This window comes from Dendropsophus ebraccatus, chromosome 1 (assembly GCF_027789765.1).
Source record: "Dendropsophus ebraccatus isolate aDenEbr1 chromosome 1, aDenEbr1.pat, whole genome shotgun sequence".
NCBI classification, from domain to species: Eukaryota; Metazoa; Chordata; class Amphibia; order Anura; family Hylidae; genus Dendropsophus; species Dendropsophus ebraccatus.
In genome coordinates, this window is record NC_091454.1 from 1,013,192 (window position 1) to 1,033,030 (window position 19,839).

Consider the following 19,839-nt stretch of genomic DNA (forward strand, 5'->3'; position numbering starts at 1 on the left):
GTTACCTCCGGAGCTGCGCTCACAGTTCTGCAGGTTGCTGTCTGGCTTTATCATGAGGCAGGCACACACATTGGGGCTGTATATCAGACACTGTTTTATTGCACTGTGCGGGGGTAGTTAGCAGTGGCGGTTACTGATACCAGACGTGTATAAATAGTGAGGCGGGTGCCATGCTCTGCCCGTGCTTGTTAAGAAGCGGAACGTGACGATATCCTGCAAGAGAAAAGGAAACGGTGAGACGGTAACCTGACACCCGGCAGCTGAGGGGCAAATGGTGAGAGAAGAATCTGACACTGGGCAGCCGAGGGTCAAATGGTGAGAGAAGAATCTGACACTGGGCAGCCGAGGGTCAAATGGTGAGAGAAGAACCTGCCACTGGGCAGCTGAGGGGCAAATGCTGAGAGAAGAACCTGACATAGGGCAGCCGAGGGGCAAATGCTGAGAGAAGAACCTGACATAGGGCAGCCGAGGGGCAAATGGTGAGAGAAGAACCTGACATAGGGCAGCCGAGGGGCAAATGGTGGGAGAAGAACCTGACACCGGGCAGCTGAGGGGCAAATGATGAGAGAAGAACCTGACACTGGGCAGCTGAGGGGCAAATGGTGAGACGAGAACCTGACACTGGGCAGCCGAGGGGCAAATGGTGAGACGAGAACCTGACACTGGGCAGCCGAGGGGCAAATGGTGAGACGAGAACCTGACACTGGGCAGCCGAGGGGCAAATGGTGAGACGAGAACCTGACACTGGGCAGCCGAGGGGCAAATGATGAGAGAAGAACCTGACACCGGGCAGCCTAGGGCAAATGGTGAGACGAGAACCTGACACCGGGCAGCCGAGGGGCAAATGGTGAGAGAAGAACCTTACACTGGGCAGCCGAGGGGCAAATGATGAGAGAAGAACCCGACATAGGGCAGCCGAGGGGCAAATGGTGGGAGAAGAACCTGACACCGGGCAGCCGAGGGGCAAATGGTGAGAGAAGAACCTGACACTGGGCAGCCGAGGGGCAAATGATGAGAGAAGAACCTGACATAGGGCAGCCGAGGGGTAAATGGTGAGACAGCAACCTGACACCAGGCAGCCGAGGGGTAAATGGTGAGAGAAGAACCTGACACCGGGCAGCCGAGGGGCAAATGATGAGAGAAGAACCTGACATAGGGCAGCCGAGGGGTAAATGGTGAGACAGCAACCTGACACCAGGCAGCCGAGGGGTAAATGGTAAGAGAAGAACCTGACACCGGGCAGCCGAGGGGCAAATGATGAGAGAAGAACCAGACATAGAGCAGCCGAGGGGCAAATGGTGGGAGAAGAACCTGACACCGGGCAGCCGAGGGGCAAATGATGAGAGAAGAACCTGACACTGGGCAGCTGAGGGGCAAATGGTGAGACGAGAACCTGACACTGGGCAGCCGAGGGGCAAATGGTGAGACGAGAACCTGACACTGGGCAGCCGAGGAGCAAATGATGAGAGAAGAACCTGACACCGGGCAGCCTAGGGCAAATGGTGAGACGAGAACCTGACACCGGGCAGCCGAGTGGCAAATGGTGAGACGAGAACCTGACACCGGGCAGCTGAGGGGCAAATGGTGAGATGATAACCCATAATCTGGGTTGGTGGGGTAGTTAAACTCTACTGTGCACATATGTGGCACCGGTGTCCTCCGAGATGAAGGATGTGCCCCCCGGGGGCGTTACCTTTGGCCATGCTGGTCAGCGGCAGTGTGTACTGCCCCAGGAACTCATTGCGGATGAGCGGCAGCCGATCCTCCAGGCTGAACCGCACCAATGCCAGCTCCGGCACCTGGACAAAGAAGGTCATCGACTGCTGCCACTGTGGGTTCAAGGCTGGAACGAGAGAGAGAGAGGCAGATGGTAGACAGGTGTGGGCTACAGCCGCTGTGCCGGACCCTCCCATGGACCTGCCCGTCCCAACCCTCCTTACCGCCATGCTTCACCGCCTGCGTCCTCTGTTGCGCCATGTCGGGAGGCATTCCGTAGATCTCCACCTTAGCAATAAGTTCGGCGCTGTTGATCGTGGAGGCACTGCCATGAGGGAGCAGGAAGCCGCTGATCACCTGGGAAACACAGGATTACCCATGATGCAAAGGACGCTGGGGACGCATGGGATGGATGACCCCGCAGCACAGAGTATGTACAGCACCCTCTTCACCTTGATAGTCAGGAGCATGGGGGGGTTTCGGCGTGTCGATTTCTCTGGATCGAAGGCGAACTTGTCGTCCTGTAAGAATTCAGGCTTCAGGACGTAACCGCAGCCGCCATTGTCCAGGAACCTTCCCATATACAGATCCATCGGGATTCCCGGCGTCTGGTAATTTAGGGCGACTGCAGGGACAACAGGAGGGGTCAGACGTTACGAGGCGCGGTCACATGACATAAGGGGTGACCAGAGCCAGCCTTCCCGAACTGCAGGGGTCAGGAAATTATTATGGCTCCTCCCCCTAAATTGTATGGACGCTCTGGGATTAGGGGGTTAACTCTATTATCACATTATAATCAGCCCCAATGGTGGCGGCAGTGGTGGCACTCACCCATCTGGCAGCCGACGTTCCAGAACTGCTGGGGGTTAAAGTTGGAGGATTCAGCTCTGGAGCCTTTGGGGTAGATCCGGGTGAGGAATCTGCTGGTATGTCGGACGAATTCCTGGGCTGGGGGAAAGATTGAGTCATGATGGACCACCACAGTGACCTCCATACATGTGAGCAGATGATGGACCACCACAGTGACCTCCATACGTGTGAGCAGATGATGGACCACCATAGTGACCTCCATACGTGTGAGCAGATGATGGACCACCATAGTGACCTCCATACGTGTAGGCAGATGATGGACCACTGCAGTGACCTCCATACGTGTGAGCAGATGATGGACCACCACAGTGACCTCCATACATGTGAGCAGATGATGGACCACAACAGTGACCTCCATACGTGTGAGCAGATGATGGACCACCACAGTGACCTCCATACGTGTGAGCAGATGATGGACCACTGCAGTGACCTCCATACGTGTGAGCAAATGATGGACCACTGCAGTGACCTCCATACGTGTAATCAGATGATGGACCACTGCAGTGACCTCCATATGTGTAGGCAGATGATGGACCACCACAGTGACCTCCATACGTGTGAGCAGATGATGGACCACCACAGTGACCTCCATACGTGTGAGCAGATGATGGACCACTGCAGTGACCTCCATACGTGTAGGCAGATGATGGACCACCACAGTGACTTCTATACATGTGACCAGATGATGGACCACCACAGTGACCTCCATACATGTGACCAGATGATGGACCACCACAGTGACCTCCATATGTGTGAGCAGATGATGGACCACCGCAGTGACCTCCATACGAGTAGGCAGATGATGGACCACCACAGTGACTTCTATACATGTGACCAGATGATGGACCACGACAGTGACCTCCATACATGTGACCAGATGATAAACCACTGCAGAGACCTCCATACATGAGATCAGATGATGGACCACCACAGTGACCTCCATACGTGTGATCAGATGATGGATCACCGCAGTGACCTCCATACGTGTGAGCAGATGATGGACCACTGCAGTGACCTCCATACATGAGATTAGATGATGGACCACCGCAGTGACCTCCATACGTGTGAGCAGATGATGGACCACCGCAGTGACCTCCATGTGATCAGATGATGGACCACCGCAGTGACCTCCATACGTGTTATCAGATGATGGACCACCGCAGTGACCTCCATACATAAGATCAGATGATGGACCACCACAGTGACCTCCATACATGAGATCAGATGATGGACCACTGCAGTGACCTCCATACATGAGATCAGATGATGGACCACCGCAGTGACCTCCATGTGATCAGATGATGGACCACCGCATTGACCTCCATACGTGTGAGCAGATGATGGACCACCGCAGTGACCTCCATACGTGTTATCAGATGATGGACCACCGCAGTGACCTCCATACATGAAATCAGATGATGGACCACCGCAGTGACCTCCATGTGATCAGATGATGGACCACCGCATTGACCTCCATACGTGTGAGCAGATGATGGACCACCGCAGTGACCTCCATACGTGTTATCAGATGATGGACCACCGCAGTGACCTCCATACATGAAATCAGATGATGGACCACCGCAGTGACCTCCATACATGAGATCAGATGATGGACCACCACAGTGACCTCCATACATGAGATCAGATGATGGACCACTGCAGTGACCTCCATACATGAGATCAGATGATGGACCACCGCAGTGACCTCCATGTGATCAGATGATGGACCACCACATTGACCTCCATACGTGTGAGCAGATGATGGACCACTGCAGATAAGCAGTGCAAGGTCACCCAGATGACAAGGGGGCGGAGTCCAGGTGACATGTGGTGGGCATACCTTGGTCTTGCACTAGTCGCTGAGCCGCTCGCTCGGACAGAGAATTGTTTTCGTAGTATTTCTGATGTTCTTTTGAGTCCTGGAAACTGATGAATTTTGTGGACTTTGTGTAGATGACGAGATCAGAGAGCTGTGCGGGGATCGGCGGTGGGATCATTGGGGTCTCCACCTGAGAAGAAGCCGACACGATCAGTGATGGCAGCGGATGATGATGGCCTGTGTTACTGGTGGACTATGGACCCGCCTCACAATCCTGAGGTCTTAGCCCAGGAGGCAATATGGCCGCCACCGACTGATCGTGTTCCACATGCTTGTTAATGATCCGCTTTTAGGTCACTGGCTTTTATATTAGCCCCTCCCCTTGGTACCAGGCCCCACCCCTGAGGAGCTGAATGTGTCCTGTCACCTTGGTCTGTGGTATCATGGATGTGATGGAGGAGTGCCTCCTCTGTTCTTTCTCCTCAGCTGGCTCCACCTCTTCTATGACCTCGCAGGGGGTGGGCCTTGGGGTGGTGTCCTGCAGGAGCTCCTCCTTCTTATGTTTTATCAGGATCTTCCCTTTAAGAGCCTGGGAAATAATGATAACTGTATAACACAATGTAACGTATAAAGCATGGCGGTGAGGGGAGGAACCAGTGGTGTAGACCCAGTCCCCCTGGCCCCACCCCCTCTGGTCACTCACCCTGGCCCCACCCCCTCTGGTCACTCACCCTGGCCCCACCCCCTCTGGTCACTCACCCTGGCCCCACCCCCTCTGGTCACTCACCCTGGCCCCACCCCCTCTGGTCACTCACCCTGGCCCCACCCCCTCTGGTCACTCACCCTGGCCCCGACCCCTCTGGTCACTCACCCTGGCCCCACCCCCTCTGGTCACTCACTCTGGCCCCACCCCCTCTGGTCACTCACCATGGCCCCGACCCCTGTGGTCACTCACCCTGGCCCGACCCCTCTGGTCACTCACCCTGGCCCCGACCCCTCTGGTCACTCACCCTGGCCCCGACCCTCTGGTCACTCACCCTGGCCCCACCCCCTCTGGTCACTCACCCTGGCCCCGACCCCTCTGGTCACTCACCCTGGCCCCACCCCCTCTGGTCACTCACCCTGGCCCCGACCCCTCTGGTCACTCACCCTGGCCCCACCCCCTCTGGTCACTCATCCTGGTCCCACCCCTCTGAGGGATCAATGACCCTGCCCCCTCTGGTCACTCACTCTGACCCCGCCCCCTCTGGTCACTCACTCTGACCCCGCCCCCTCTGGTCACTCACTCTGACCCCGCCCCTCTGGTCACTCACTCTGACCCTGCCCCCTCTGGTCACTCTCCCCACCCCCTCTGGTCACTCACTCTGACCCTGCCCCCTCTGGTCACTCTCCCCACCCCCTCTGGTCACTCACTCTGACCCCGCCCCCTCTGGGCACTCACTCTGACCCTGCCCCCTCTGGTCACTCTCCCCACCCCCTGTTACTCACCTCGGGGGAGGGCAGGACTCCGGGGGAGGTGTCACACACAGGCATGGTGAGCAGCTTGTCGCCCAGGATGGTTGTCAGCTGTCTCCTCATCACCTCCTGCTGTCTGGGGGAGCAGTGATTCTCCAGCGACAAGATGAGCGGATAGGGAGAGGCCTGGAGGGGGAGGAGCCAATAATACCCCCATTATTATATACATGGAGGGGGAGGAGCCAATAATACCCCCATTATTATATACATGGAGGGGGAGGAGCCAATAATACCCCCATTATTATATACATGGAGGGAGGAGCCAATAATACCCCCATTATTATATACATGGAGGGGGAGGAGCCAATAATACCCCCATTATTATATACATGGAGGGGGAGGAGCCAATAATACCCCCGTTATATACATGGAGGGGGAGGAGCTAATAATACCCCCATTATTATATACATGGAGGGGGAGGAGCTAATAATACCCCCATTATTATATACATGGAGGGGGAGGAGCCAATAATACCCCCGTTATTATATACATGGAGGGGGAGGAGCCAATAATACCCCCAATATTATATACATGGAGGGAGGAGCCAATAATACCCCCATTATTATATACATGGAGGGGGAGGAGCCAATAATACCCCCGTTATTATATACATGGAGTGAGGAGCCAATAATACCCCTGTTATTATATACATGGAGGGGGAGGAGCCAATAATACCCCCGTTATTATATACATGGAGGGGGAGGAGCCAATAATACCCCCGTTATTATATACATGGAGGGAGGAGCCAATAATACCCCCGTTATACACATGGAGGGGGAGGAGCTAATAATACCCCCATTATTATATACATGGAGGGGGAGGAGCTAATAATACCCCCATTATTATATACATGGAGGGAGGAGCCAATAATACCCCCAATATTATATACATGGAGGGAGGAGCCAATAATACCCCCATTATTATATACATGGAGGGGGAGGAGCCAATAACACCCCCGTTATTATATACATGGAGGGGGAGGAGCCAATAATACCCCTGTTATTATATACATGGAGGGAGGAGCCAATAATACCCCCGTTATTATATACATGGAGTGAGGAGCCAATAATACCCCCGTTATTATATACATGGAGGGAGGAGCCAATAATACCCCCGTTATTATATACATGGAGGGAGGAGTCAATAATACCCCCGTTATTATATACATGGAGGGAGGAGCCAATAATACCCCCGTTATTATATACATGGAGGGAGGAGCCAATAATACCCCCGTTATTATATACATGGAGGGAGAGGAGCCAATAATACCCCCGTTATTATATACATGGAGGGAGGAGCCAATAATACCCCCGTTATATACATGGAGGGAGGAGCCAATAATACCCCCGTTATTATATACATGGAGGGGGAGGAGCCAATAATACCCCCGTTATTATATACATGGAGGGGGAGGAGCCAATAATACCCCCGTTATTATATACATGGAGGGGGAGGAGCCAATAATACCCCCGTTATTATATACATGGAGGGGGAGGAGCCAATAATACCCCCATTATTATATACATGGAGGGGGAGGAGCCAATAATACCCCCCTTATTATATACATGGAGGGGGAGGAGCCAATAATACCCCTGTTATTATATACATGGAGGGAGGAGCCAATAATACCCCCGTTATTATATACATGGAGGGGGAGGAGCCAATAATACCCCTGTTATTATATACATGGAGGGAGGAGCCAATAATACCCCCGTTATTATATACATGGAGGGAGGAGCCAATAATACCCCCGTTATTATATACATGGAGGGGGAGGAGCCAATAATACCCCCGTTATTATATACATGGAGGGGGAGGAGCCAATAATACCCCCATTATTATATACATGGAGGGGGAGGAGCCAATAATACCCCCCTTATTATATACATGGAGGGGGAGGAGCCAATAATACCCCCGTTATTATATACATGGAGGGGGGAGGAGCCAATAATACCCCCGTTATTATATACATGGAGTGGGAGGAGCCAATAATACCCCCAATATTATATACATGGAGGGAGGAGCTAATAATACCATTGTTATACACATGGAGGGAGGAGCCAATAATACCCCTGTTATACACATGGAGGGAGGAGCCAATAATACCCCCATTATTATATACATGGAGGGAGGAGCCAATAATTCCCCTGTCGCTGTGTGGCTGTGTTACATGACTGCTGTGTGGCGGTATTACATGACTGCTGTGTGGCGGTATTACATGACTGCTGTGTGGCGGTATTACATGACTGCTGTGTGGCGGTATTACATGACTGCTGTGTGGCGGTATTATATGAGAGCTGTGTGGCGGTATTACATGACTGCTGTGTGGCGGTATTACATGACTGCTGTGTGGCGGTATTACATGACTGCTGTGTGGCGGTATTACATGACTGCTGTGTGGCGGTATTACATGACTGCTGTGTGGCGGTATTACATGACTGCTGTGTGGCGGTATTACATGACTGCTGTGTGGCGGTATTATATGACTGCTGTGGAGCGGTATTACATGACTGCTGTGTGGCGGTATTATATGAGAGCTGTGTGGCGGTATTACATAAACGCTGTGTGGCGGTATCACATAGACTGCTGTGTGGCAGTATTACATGACTGCTGTGTGGCGGTATTACATGACTGCTGTGTGGCGGTATCACATGACTGCTGTGTGGCGGTATCACATGATCGCTGTGTGGCGGTATCACATGACTGCTGTGTGGCGGTATTACAAGAGCGCTGTGTGGCGGTATGACATGACTGCTGTGTGGCGGTATTACATGAGAGCTGTGTGGCGGTATTATATGAGAGCTGTGTAGCGGTATTACGTGACTGCTGTGTGGCGGTATTACAAGAGCACTGTGTGGCGGTATCACACGACTGCTGTGTGGCGGTATTATATGAGAGCTGTGTAGCGGTATTACGTGACTGCTGTGTGGCGGTATCACATGACTGCTGTGTGGCGCTATTACATGACTGCTGTGTGGCGGTATTACATGACTGCTGTGTGGCGGTATTACATGAGAGCTGTGTGGCGATATTACATGACTGCTGTGTGGCGGTATTACATGACTGCTGTGTGGCGGTATTACATGAGAGCTGTGTGGCGATATTACATGAGCTGTGTGGCGGTATTACATGACTGCTGTGTGGCGGTATTACATGACTGCTGTGTGGCGGTATTACATGACTGCTGTGTGGCGGTATTACATGACTGCTGTGTGGCGGTATTATATGAGAGCTGTGTGGCAGTATTATATGAGAGCTGTGTAGCGGTATTACATGACTGCTGTGTGGCGGTATTACATGACTGCTGTGTGGCGGTATTACATGACTGCTGTGTGGCGGTATTACATGACTGCTGTGTGGCGGTATTACATGACTGCTGTGTGGCGGTATTACATGACTGCTGTGTGGCGGTATTACATGACTGCTGTGTGGCGGTATTACATGACTGCTGTGTGGCGGTATTACATGACTGCTGTGTGGCGGTATTACATGACTGCTGTGTGGCGGTATTATATGAGAGCTGTGTGGCGATATTACATGACTGCTGTGTGGCGGTATTACATGACTGCTGTGTGGCGGTATTACATGACTGCTGTGTGGCGGTATTACATGACTGCTGTGTGGCGGTATTATATGAGAGCTGTGTGGCGATATTACATGACTGCTGTGTGGCGGTATTACATGACTGCTGTGTGGCGGTATTACATGACTGCTGTGTGGCGGTATCACATGACTGTGTGGCGGTATCACATGACTGCTGTGTGGCGGTATCACATGACTGCTGTGTGGCGGTATCACATGACTGCTGTGTGGCGGTATCACATGACTGCTGTGTGGCGGTATCACATGACTGCTGTGGGGCGCTGTTCTTACAGATATCACTGTGTTACGTCCGCTGACACTGACCAGGAAGGCGTACTGACTGATGACCGAGAGGACGGATCTGAAGAGGAGTTTGCTGGTCAGTGTGAATCCATGATAGACAATGGGCTCATCCTCGTCTCCATCCCAGCAGTCAATCTCCAGGCAGCGGCATCCCCTCATGAGGGCGCTGTGAGGAAAGAGGGCATTATGGGTAAGATAGTGTCTGACTCCCAGCAGTGCTGAACACAATACACACAAGACTCTCCAGTCACAACCTGATGGCACAGATCAGCCTCCGTTACCTCAGAGCAGCCTCCGTTACCTCAGATCAGCCTCCGTTACCTCAGAGCAGCCTCATTTACCTCAGATCAGCCTCCGTTACCTCAGAGCAGCCTCATTTACCTCAGATCAGCCTCCGTTACCTCAGATCAGCCTCCGTTACCTCAGAGCAGCCTCCGTTACCTCAGAGCAGCCTCATTTACCTCAGATCAGCCTCCGTTACCTCAGATCAGCCTCCGTTACCTCAGATCAGCCTGCTTTACCTCAGATCAGCCTGCTTTACCTCAGAGCAGCCTCCGTTACCTCAGATCAGCCTTCGTTACCTCAGATCAGCCTGCTTTACCTCAGATCAGCCTCCGTTACCTCAGATCAGCCTCCGTTACCTCAGATCAGCCTTCGTTACCTCAGATCAGCCTCCGTTACCTCAGATCAGCCTCCGTTACCTCAGATCAGCCTCCGTTACCTCAGATCAGCCTCCGTTACCTCAGAGCAGCCTCCATTACCTCAGATCAGCCTCCGTTACCTCAGATCAGCCTCATTTACCTCAGATCAGCCTCCGTTACCTCAGATCAGCCTGCTTTACCTCAGATCAGCCTCCGTTTCCTCAGATCAGCCTCCGTTATCTCAGAGCAGCCTCATTTACCTCAGATCAGCCTGCTTTACCTCAGATCAGCCTCCGTTACCTCAGAGCAGCCTCCGTTTCCTCAGATCAGCCTCCGTTACCTCAGATCAGCCTGCTTTACCTCAGATCAGCCTCCGTTACCTCAGATCAGCCTCCGTTACCTCAGATCAGCCTCCGTTACCTCCTCATAACCTCCTCCATTACTTAGTGAGATCAGGGACTGCCGTCCAGTTGTCCGTTGCTGCTTAGGGCATCTGAGGCAAGTAGGCAGGGACAGCGGCTCACCTGTCCTTGTGTCGTCCTGTCCCTGATTCCTAACCTTATCACAGGCCATTACCCCCAGCAGCCATCCCCACGGCTCAGCGGGTCTGTTGCACCGTCCATTGCCGACCGTAGAGGACATTGCGACACGGATGGAGGGCATGGCGGGTGTTATGGCACAGTTGGCACAGCGGGTGGATGTCTTGACCCCGTCAACAGCCCAGATGACTGTGACACCGACTCCTGTGACCTTCCAGACTCCCCGACCTAAGATGCTGATGGCCGACCAGTTTGAGGGGAATCCGGACAAATTCAGGACGTTTGTAATCTGCACTTCAGGTTTAACGTCTTCTCCAGGGATGCTGAGAGGGTAGCGATGGCGGTGTCTCTCCTCCAGGGGGCGCCCCAGGACTGGGCGTGGTCTCTACCTCCCGGTGACCCCGAATGGAATTCTCTGCAAAGGTTTTTCTGGTCCTTGGGACAGATTTACGATGACCCTAACCGCGCTGCCCTGGCCGCATCTAACATGGTATCCATTCAGCAAGGTCGCCGTACCGTTGAGGATGTTTCAGAAGAGATCAGGCAGTGGAGCGCGGTAACCGGATGGTCTGAGATCAGGCAGTGGAGCGCGGTAACCGAGTGGTCTGAGATCAGGCAGTGTAGCGCGGTAACCGGATGGTCTGAGGTCAGGCAGTGGAGCGCGGTAACCGGATGGTCTGAGATCAGGCAGTGGAGCACGGTAACCGAGTGGTCTGAGATCAGGCAGTGGAGCGCGGTAACCGGATGGTCTGAGGTCAGGCAGTGGAGCGCGGTAACGGGATGGTCTGAGATCAGGCAGTGGAGCGCGGTAACCGGATGGTCTGAGATCAGGCAGTGGAGCGCGGTAACCGGGTGGTCTGAGATCAGGCAGTGGAGCGCGGTAACCGGATGGTCTGAGGTCAGGCAGTGGAGCGCGGTAACGGGATGGTCTGAGATCAGGCAGTGGAGTGTGGTAACCGGATGGTCTGAGATCAGGCAGTGGAGCGCGGTAACCGGGTGGTCTGAGATCAGGCAGTGGAGCGCGGTAACCGGGTGGTCTGAGATCAGGCAGTGGAGCGCGGTAACGGGATGGTCTGAGATCAGGCAGTGGAGCGCAGTAACCGGATGGTCTGAGATCAGGCAGTGGAGCGCGGTAACCGGGTGGTCTGAGATCAGGCAGTGGAGCGCGGTAATTGAGTGGTCTGAGATCAGGCAGTGTAGCGCGGTAACCGGATGGTCTGAGGTCAGGCAGTGGAGCGCGGTAACCGGATGGTCTGAGATCAGGCAGTGGAGCGCGGTAACCGGGTGGTCTGAGATCAGGCAGTGGAGCGCGGTAACCGGGTGGTCTGAAATCAGGCAGTGGAGTGTGGTAACCGAGTGGTCTGAGATCAGGCAGTGGAGCGCGGTAACCAGATGGTCTGAGATCAGGCAGTGGAGTGTGGTAACCGAGTGGTCTGAGATCAGGCAGTGGAGCGCGGTAACCGGATGGTCTGAGATCAGGCAGTGGAGCGCGGTAACCGGGTGGTCTGAGATCAGGCAGTGGAGCGCGGTAACGGGGTGGTCTGAGATCAGGCAGTGGAGCGCGGTAACCGGGTGGTCTGAGATCAGGCAGTGGAGCGCGGTAACCGGGTGGTCTGAGATCAGGCAGTGGAGCGCGGTAACCGGGTGGTCTGAGATCAGGCAGTGGAGCGCGGTAACCAGATGGTCTGAGATCAGGCAGTGGAGCGCGGTAACCGGGTGGTCTGAGATCAGGCAGTGGAGCGCGGTAACCAGATGGTCTGAGATCAGGCAGTGGAGTGTGGTAACCGAGTGGTCTGAGATCAGGCAGTAGAGCGCGGTAACCGGATGGTCTGAGATCAGGCAGTGGAGCGTGGTAACCGAGTGGTCTGAGATCAGGCAGTGGAGCGCGGTAACCGGATGGTCTGAGATCAGGCAGTGGAGCGCGGTAACCGGGTGGTCTGAGATCAGGCAGTGGAGCGCGGTAACCAGATGGTCTGAGTTCAGGCAGTGGAGCGCGGTAACCGGGTGGTCTGAGATCAGGCAGTGGAGCGCGGTAACCGGATGGTCTGAGATCAGGCAGTGGAGTGTGGTAACCGAGTGGTCTGAGATCAGGCAGTGGAGCGCGGTAACCGGATGGTCTGAGATCAGGCAGTGGAGTGTGGTAACCGGGTGGTCTGAGATCAGGCAGTGGAGCGCGGTAACCAGATGGTCTGAGATCAGGCAGTGGAGCGCGGTAACCGGGTGGTCTGAGATCAGGCAGTGGAGCGTGGTAATCGGATGGTCTGAGATCAGGCAGTGGAGTGTGGTAACCGAGTGGTCTGAGATCAGGCAGTGGAGCGTGGTAACCGGGTGGTCTGAGATCAGGCAGTGGAGCGCGGTAACCGGGTGGTCTGAGATCAGGCAGTGGAGCGCGGTAACGGGATGGTCTGAGATCAGGCAGTGGAGCGCGGTAACCGGGTGGTCTGAGATCAGGCAGTGGAGCGCGGTAACCGGATGGTCTGAGATCAGGCAGTGGAGCGCGGTAACCGGGTGGTCTGAGATCAGGCAGTGGAGCGCGGTAACCGAGTGGTCTGAGATCAGGCAGTGGAGCGCAGTAACCGGATGGTCTGAGATCAGGCAGTGGAGCGCGGTAACCGGGTGGTCTGAGATCAGGCAGTGGAGCGCGGTAACCGAGTGGTCTGAGATCAGGCAGTGGAGCGCAGTAACCGGATGGTCTGAGATCAGGCAGTGGAGCGCGGTAACCGGGTGGTCTGAGATCAGGCAGTGGAGCGCGGTAATCGGGTGGTCTGAGATCAGGCAGTGGAGATTTGGTGACATTTTGGACATTTTCCACCCCCCCCCCTTGTTTTGCACATCTTTCGGTAGTCCTTCTACCTCACCCTCCTGGTTACAGTAGTGCAGCACAGTTATCACATCAGACTCATTGGTTAGATATGGTCCTTGGCATTTTTGCTTGTCGTAGTGTCCTGGGTACTAAAATGCTCGAGTGCTCGTTTCGAGTAATGAACCCTATTGAAGTCAATGGGAGTCTCGAGCTTTTTTGCAGGGGACCCAAGTTCGGTAGAGGGAAGGTCGTGGGAAAACCTGTCAACCTCAGGAAATGATGGAAATAGGAAAGGCCAGGAAACAGCAGGGGCAGCATGTATGGAGGCCTCCGAGGCCGCCTAATGCCACCATTATGCCTAATTCTGGGCAACAGCCTGGTGGTCAACCTCAAGACAATAGTGCTGACCCAGACCAAGATGGGCGAGGCACATGCGAACAAGGTCAAAGGCCTGAAGGTCAAAGGCCTTGGAGAGTGTTCCCCTGCCAGTGCCTGACAAGCTGACTGCTCCCCTCCTCCCCTTAATAACTTGTCTTTTTAAGTTACTAGACTGACCAGGACGGGGGCATGACGCCCCCTGACTACTTTAGCAGTTGGGGTAATTTTCCCCGTATCATCACTCACCACTTCTCCACGACGCTTCTGTTCTGGCGACCAAATTTAAAATTTATTTTTTTTTCTATTTATTTTTTAATTTTGAATTATAATTTGATTTTGAGTTTGAATTCGAATTAGTTTAAATTTTGAGTTTGAAGTTCCAGCAATAACATGGTATGAAATGGATAATACAATCATCCAATAAAAATAGCCGGATTATGGGGAGATTTAGCCCCACCCCCTCATGCAGTTGTGCCTGAGAGGCAAAATCATTGGAGGTCGGGATGAAGAATAACAATACAGTCTCCTTAAGAGGCCCCCAAAATTGAATGACTACGATTTTAATCCTTTAAAGAGTATCTAAGAGCAGGCAAGTGCGGTAGAAGTGAGTGGACTTTTTCCACCATTTTCACTGTCTGTTCCTTTTAGTTGTGGTGTGTATATTGGAGATACAACAGATGATCTGACAGCCCTGCAAAATAGCACTTGACTTGAAGTCGATTTGATTTGAAATTTGAAATCGAAGATTAAAAAACAGCCGATAAAGTGGCCTTTACCGGCCTTTAGATGAGGCAGGCGTGGAACCTCCCAAAAATTATGCCTGACACAGCATGGCGGTGAGAACTCAGTGAACAAGGTAGATGGACAGCCTTTCAGCTTCTGCACCAGGGCCTGTTGTTATTAATTCACTCTCATACTGCGTTCCTCGTCAGGAATGACAGTGGAAAAGTTCTGCTTGTACCAAGGGTCCAGGAGGGTGAGCACCCAGTAATAGGTGTTGTCAAAAAAAATTTTAACCCGAGGGTCACGGGAAAGACAGCTCAACATAAAGTCAGCAATGTGCGCCAGGGTCCCAACACGCAAGAACCCCTTCTCCTCAATAGGCTGACTCTCAATTTTCTCCTCCTCCACCAATTCCTCCTCTTCAGGCCATACACGCTCAACAGCTAAGGATTAAGCATGGGTACCCTGGGTGGTGGATAAGTTACTGGACACATTATCCGCTATTCACATCATCACCTGTTCACACTGCTGCGAGAATAAGCTAGGGAGTGAACATCTGCGGTGTGCCACTGCTCCCACCTCAAGGGGTGCTGCTGTGTCACCCTGCCCAGAACCACGGCCTCTGCCCACTGCATCGCTTGGAACCCCACGCCCTCGTCCTCGACCCTTACCCCTTGGGTTCACCATTTTATGGACACTGCACAATCAAGACTGAGAGAGCTGCACTACAGATCACAGCAAGCCAAGAAAATATATTACTCAGACTACTTTTGGAGGTAGTGGTATAGAGTCTGTGTGTAAGTGGTGCTATATGGTGTATGCCAGCTCTTACACAGGACAATGAGCAGTGAGGGAAGCAACTCTGCAGATGACAAAAGATACTGGTCACACTAGCTAAAATCATGGTAGCTGCACTGCAAGTCCCAGCCAGCAGTCTGGAGTAATACAAAAAAAATAAAGATATGAAGCCCTTACAAGGTCTGTTTGGTTGTATTGCTAGTATTCCCTGCCTCCCTAACGCTCTCCCTGACCAGCAGCAGCTCTCTCCCTAATCTCTTCCAGCATGCATGTGAGGCGAACACCACCGGCCCGGATACTTATATGCCCGGGTCATGTGATCTGGCCAACCAATTGCTGCTATCAACATGTATGGGTCCCACGTGATGCTAGGAGCTCCCAAAGCCTCTCCTGCATGATGATTGGCTGAGAAAAAGCCGCCAAACATGCAGGAAGAGAAATATGCCATTGTCTCAAGTATCACGAGATGCTCGTCCGAGTAACAAGTACCATCAAGTACCCTCATACTCGAATGAGTTCCTGGGGGCCCCCTTAATGTATGTTGTGTGTTTTTTAGATATTTTAATTTATGTGAAATAAACTGTTAAAAACAACAAACTTCACACTGGGACGTGAAGATCCCGAATTTTTTATGTGTTTGCTGTACCGGTGAGTATATATGACCGTCCTTCCCTTCCCGTTATGTTGGTGCCAGTGAGTATATATGACCGGCCTTCCCTTCCCGTTATGTTGGTGCCAGTGAGTATATATGACCGTCCTTCCCTTCCCGTTATGTTGGTGCCAGTGAGTATATATGACCGTCCTTCCCTTCCCGTTATGTTGGTACCAGTGAGTATATATGACCGGCCTTCCCTTCCAGTTATGTTGGGGCCAGTGAGTATATATGACCGGCCTTCCCTTCCCGTTATGTTGGGGCCAGTGAGTATATATGACCGTCCTTCCCTTCCCGTTATGTTGGTGCCAGTGAGTATATATGACCGGCCTTCCCTTCCCGTTATGTTGATGCCAGTGAGTATATATGACCGGCCTTCCCTTCCCGTTATGTTGGTGCCAGTGAGTATATATGACCGGCCTTCCCTTCCCGTTATGTTGGTGCCAGTGAGTATATATGACCGTCCTTCCCTTCCTGTTATGTTGGTGCCAGTGAGTATATATGACCGGCCTTCCCTTCCCGTTATGTTGGTGCCAGTGAGTATATATGACCGGCCTTCCCTTCTCGTTATGTTGGGGCCAGTGAGTATATATGACCGGCCTTCCCTTCCCGTTATGTTGGGGCCAGTGAGTATATATGACCGGCCTTCCCTTCCCGTTATGTTGGTGCCAGTGAGTATATATGACCGTCCTTCCCTTCCTGTTATGTTGATGCCAGTGAGTATATATGACCGGCCTTCCCTTCCCGTTATGTTGGGGCTAGTGAGTATATATGACCGGCCTTCCCTTCCCGTTATGTTGGTGCCAGTGAGTATATATGACCGTCCTTCCCTTCCCGTTATGTTGGTGCCAGTGAGTATATATGACCGGCCTTCCCTTCCCGTTATGTTGGTGCCAGTGAGTATATATGACCGGCCTTCCCTTCCCGTTATGTTGGTGCCAGTGAGTATATATGACCGGCCTTCCCTTCTCGTTATGTTGGTGCCAGTGAGTATATATTACCGTCCTTCCCTTCCCGTTATGTTGGTGCCAGTGAGTATATATGACCGGCCTTCCCTTCCCGTTATGTTGGTGCCAGTGAGTATATATGACCGGCCTTCCCTTCCTGTTATGTTGGTGCCAGTGAGTATATATGACCGGCCTTCCCTTCCCGTTATGTTGGGGTCAGTGAGTATATATGACCGGCCTTCCCTTCTCGTTATGTTGGGGCCAGTGAGTATATATGACCGGCCTTCCCTTCCCGTTATGTTGGTGCCAGTGAGTATATATGACCGGCCTTCCCTTCCCGTTATGTTGGGGCCAGTGAGTATATATGACCGGCCTTCCCTTCTCGTTATGTTGATGCCAGTGAGTATATATGACCGGCCTTCCCTTCCCGTTATGTTGGGGCCAGTGAGTATATATGACCGGCCTTCCCTTCCCGTTATGTTGGGGCCAGTGAGTATATATGATCGTCCTTCCCTTCCTGTTATGTTGGTGTCAGTGAGTATATATGACCGTCCTTCCCTTCCCGTTATGTTGGTGCCAGTGAGTATATATGACCGTCCTTCCCTTCCCGTTATGTTGGTGCCAGTGAGTATATATAACCGTCCTTCCCTTCCCGTTATGTTGGTGCCAGTGAGTATATAGGACCGTCCTTCCCTTCCCGTTATGTTGGTGCCAGTGAGTATATATGACCGTCCTTCCCTTCCCGTTATGTTGGTGCCAGTGAGTATATATAACCGTCCTTCCCTTCCCGTTATGTTGGTGCCAGTGAGTATATAGGACCGTCCTTCCCTTCCCGTTATGTTGGTGCCAGTGAGTATATATTACCGTCCTTCCCTTCCCGTTATGTTGGTGCCAGTGAGTATATATGACCGGCCTTCCCTTCCCGTTATGTTGATGCCAGTGAGTATATATTACCGTCCTTCCCTTCCCGTTATGTTGGTGCCAGTGAGTATATATGACCGGCCTTCCCTTCCCGTTATGTTGATGCCAGTGAGTATATATGACCGTCCTTCCCTTCCCGTTATGTTGGGGCTAGTGAGTATATATGACCGGCCTTCCCTTCCCGTTATGTTGGGGCCAGTGAGTATATATGACCGGCCTTCCCTTCTCGTTATGTTGATGCCAGTGAGTATATATGACCGTCCTTCCCTTCTCGTTATGTTGGTGCCAGTGAGTATATATGACCGTCCTTCCCTTCTCGTTATGTTGGTGCCAGTGAGTATATATGACCGTCCTTCCCTTCTCGTTATGTTGGGGCCAGTGAGTATATATGACCGTCCTTCCCTTCTCGTTATGTTGGTGCCAGTGAGTATATATGACCGGCCTTCCCTTCCCGTTATGTTGGTGCCAGTGAGTATATATGACCTGCCTTCCCTTCCCGTTATGTTGGTGCCAGTGAGTATATATGACCGGCCTTCCCTTCCCGTTATGTTGGGGCCAGTGAGTATATATGACCGGCCTTCCCTTCTCGTTATGTTGGTGCCAGTGAGTATATATGACCGGCCTTCCCTTCCCGTTATGTTGGTGCCAGTGAGTATATATGACCTGCCTTCCCTTCCCGTTATGTTGATGCCAGTGAGTATATATGACCGGCCTTCCCTTCTCATTATGTTGGTGCCAGTGAGTATATATGACCAGCCTTCCCTTCCTGTTATGTTGGTGCCAGTGAGTATATATGACCGGCCTTCCCTTCCCGTTATGTTGGTGCCAGTGAGTATATATGACCGGCCTTCCCTTCCCGTTATGTTGGGGCTAGTGAGTATATATGACCGGCCTTCCCTTCCCGTTATGTTGGTGCCAGTGAGTATATATGACCTGCCTTCCCTTCCCGTTATGTTGGTGCCAGTGAGTATATATGACCGTCCTTCCCTTCTCGTTATGTTGGTGCCAGTGAGTATATATGACCGGCCTTCCCTTCTCATTATGTTGGTGCCAGTGAGTGTATATGACCGGCCTTCCCTTCCCGTTATGTTGATGCCAGTGAGTGTATATGACCGGCCTTCCCTTCCCGTTATGTTGGTGCCAGTGAGTGTATATGACCGGCCTTCCCTTCCCGTTATGTTGGTGCCAGTGAGTATATATGACCGTCCTTCCCTTCCCGTTATGTTGGTGCCAGTGAGTATATATGACCGGCCTTCCCTTCCCGTTATGTTGGGGCCAGTGAGTATATATGACCGGCCTTCCCTTCTCGTTATGTTGGTGCCAGTGAGTATATATGACCGGCCTTCCCTTCCCGTTATGTTGGTGTCAGTGAGTATATATGACCGGCCTTCCCTTCCTGTTATGTTGGGGCCAGTGAGTATATATGACCGGCCTTCCCTTCCCGTTATGTTGGTGCCAGTGAGTATATATGACCGGCCTTCCCTTCTCGTTATGTTGGGGCCAGTGAGTATATATGACCGTCCTTCCCTTCCCGTTATGTTGGTGCCAGTGAGTATATATGACCGGCCTTCCCTTCCCGTTATGTTGGGGCCAGTGAGTATATATTACCGTCCTTCCCTTTCCGTTATGTTG

The 19,839-nt window shown here is 52.5% G+C and overlaps 1 protein-coding gene across 1 annotated transcript in view; it reads right to left on the reverse strand.

The window, feature by feature from the left end:
- Positions 1 to 77: 77 nt before the first annotated feature.
- The window catches only part of PLCZ1 (phospholipase C zeta 1), an 84,692-nt gene continuing 64,930 nt past the window's right edge, over positions 78 to 19,839 (reverse strand). The window contains exons 6-14 of the mRNA XM_069951182.1: positions 9,827 to 9,971; positions 5,894 to 6,046; positions 4,833 to 4,994; positions 4,427 to 4,595; positions 2,548 to 2,664; positions 2,169 to 2,341; positions 1,941 to 2,073; positions 1,694 to 1,843; positions 78 to 213 (exon numbers count right to left, since the gene is read on the reverse strand). Coding sequence (XP_069807283.1) covers positions 131 to 213; positions 1,694 to 1,843; positions 1,941 to 2,073; positions 2,169 to 2,341; positions 2,548 to 2,664; positions 4,427 to 4,595; positions 4,833 to 4,994; positions 5,894 to 6,046; positions 9,827 to 9,971 — 1,285 coding nt within the window. The 3' untranslated portion in view covers positions 78 to 130. The remainder of the gene's footprint in view (positions 214 to 1,693; positions 1,844 to 1,940; positions 2,074 to 2,168; positions 2,342 to 2,547; positions 2,665 to 4,426; positions 4,596 to 4,832; positions 4,995 to 5,893; positions 6,047 to 9,826; positions 9,972 to 19,839) is intronic.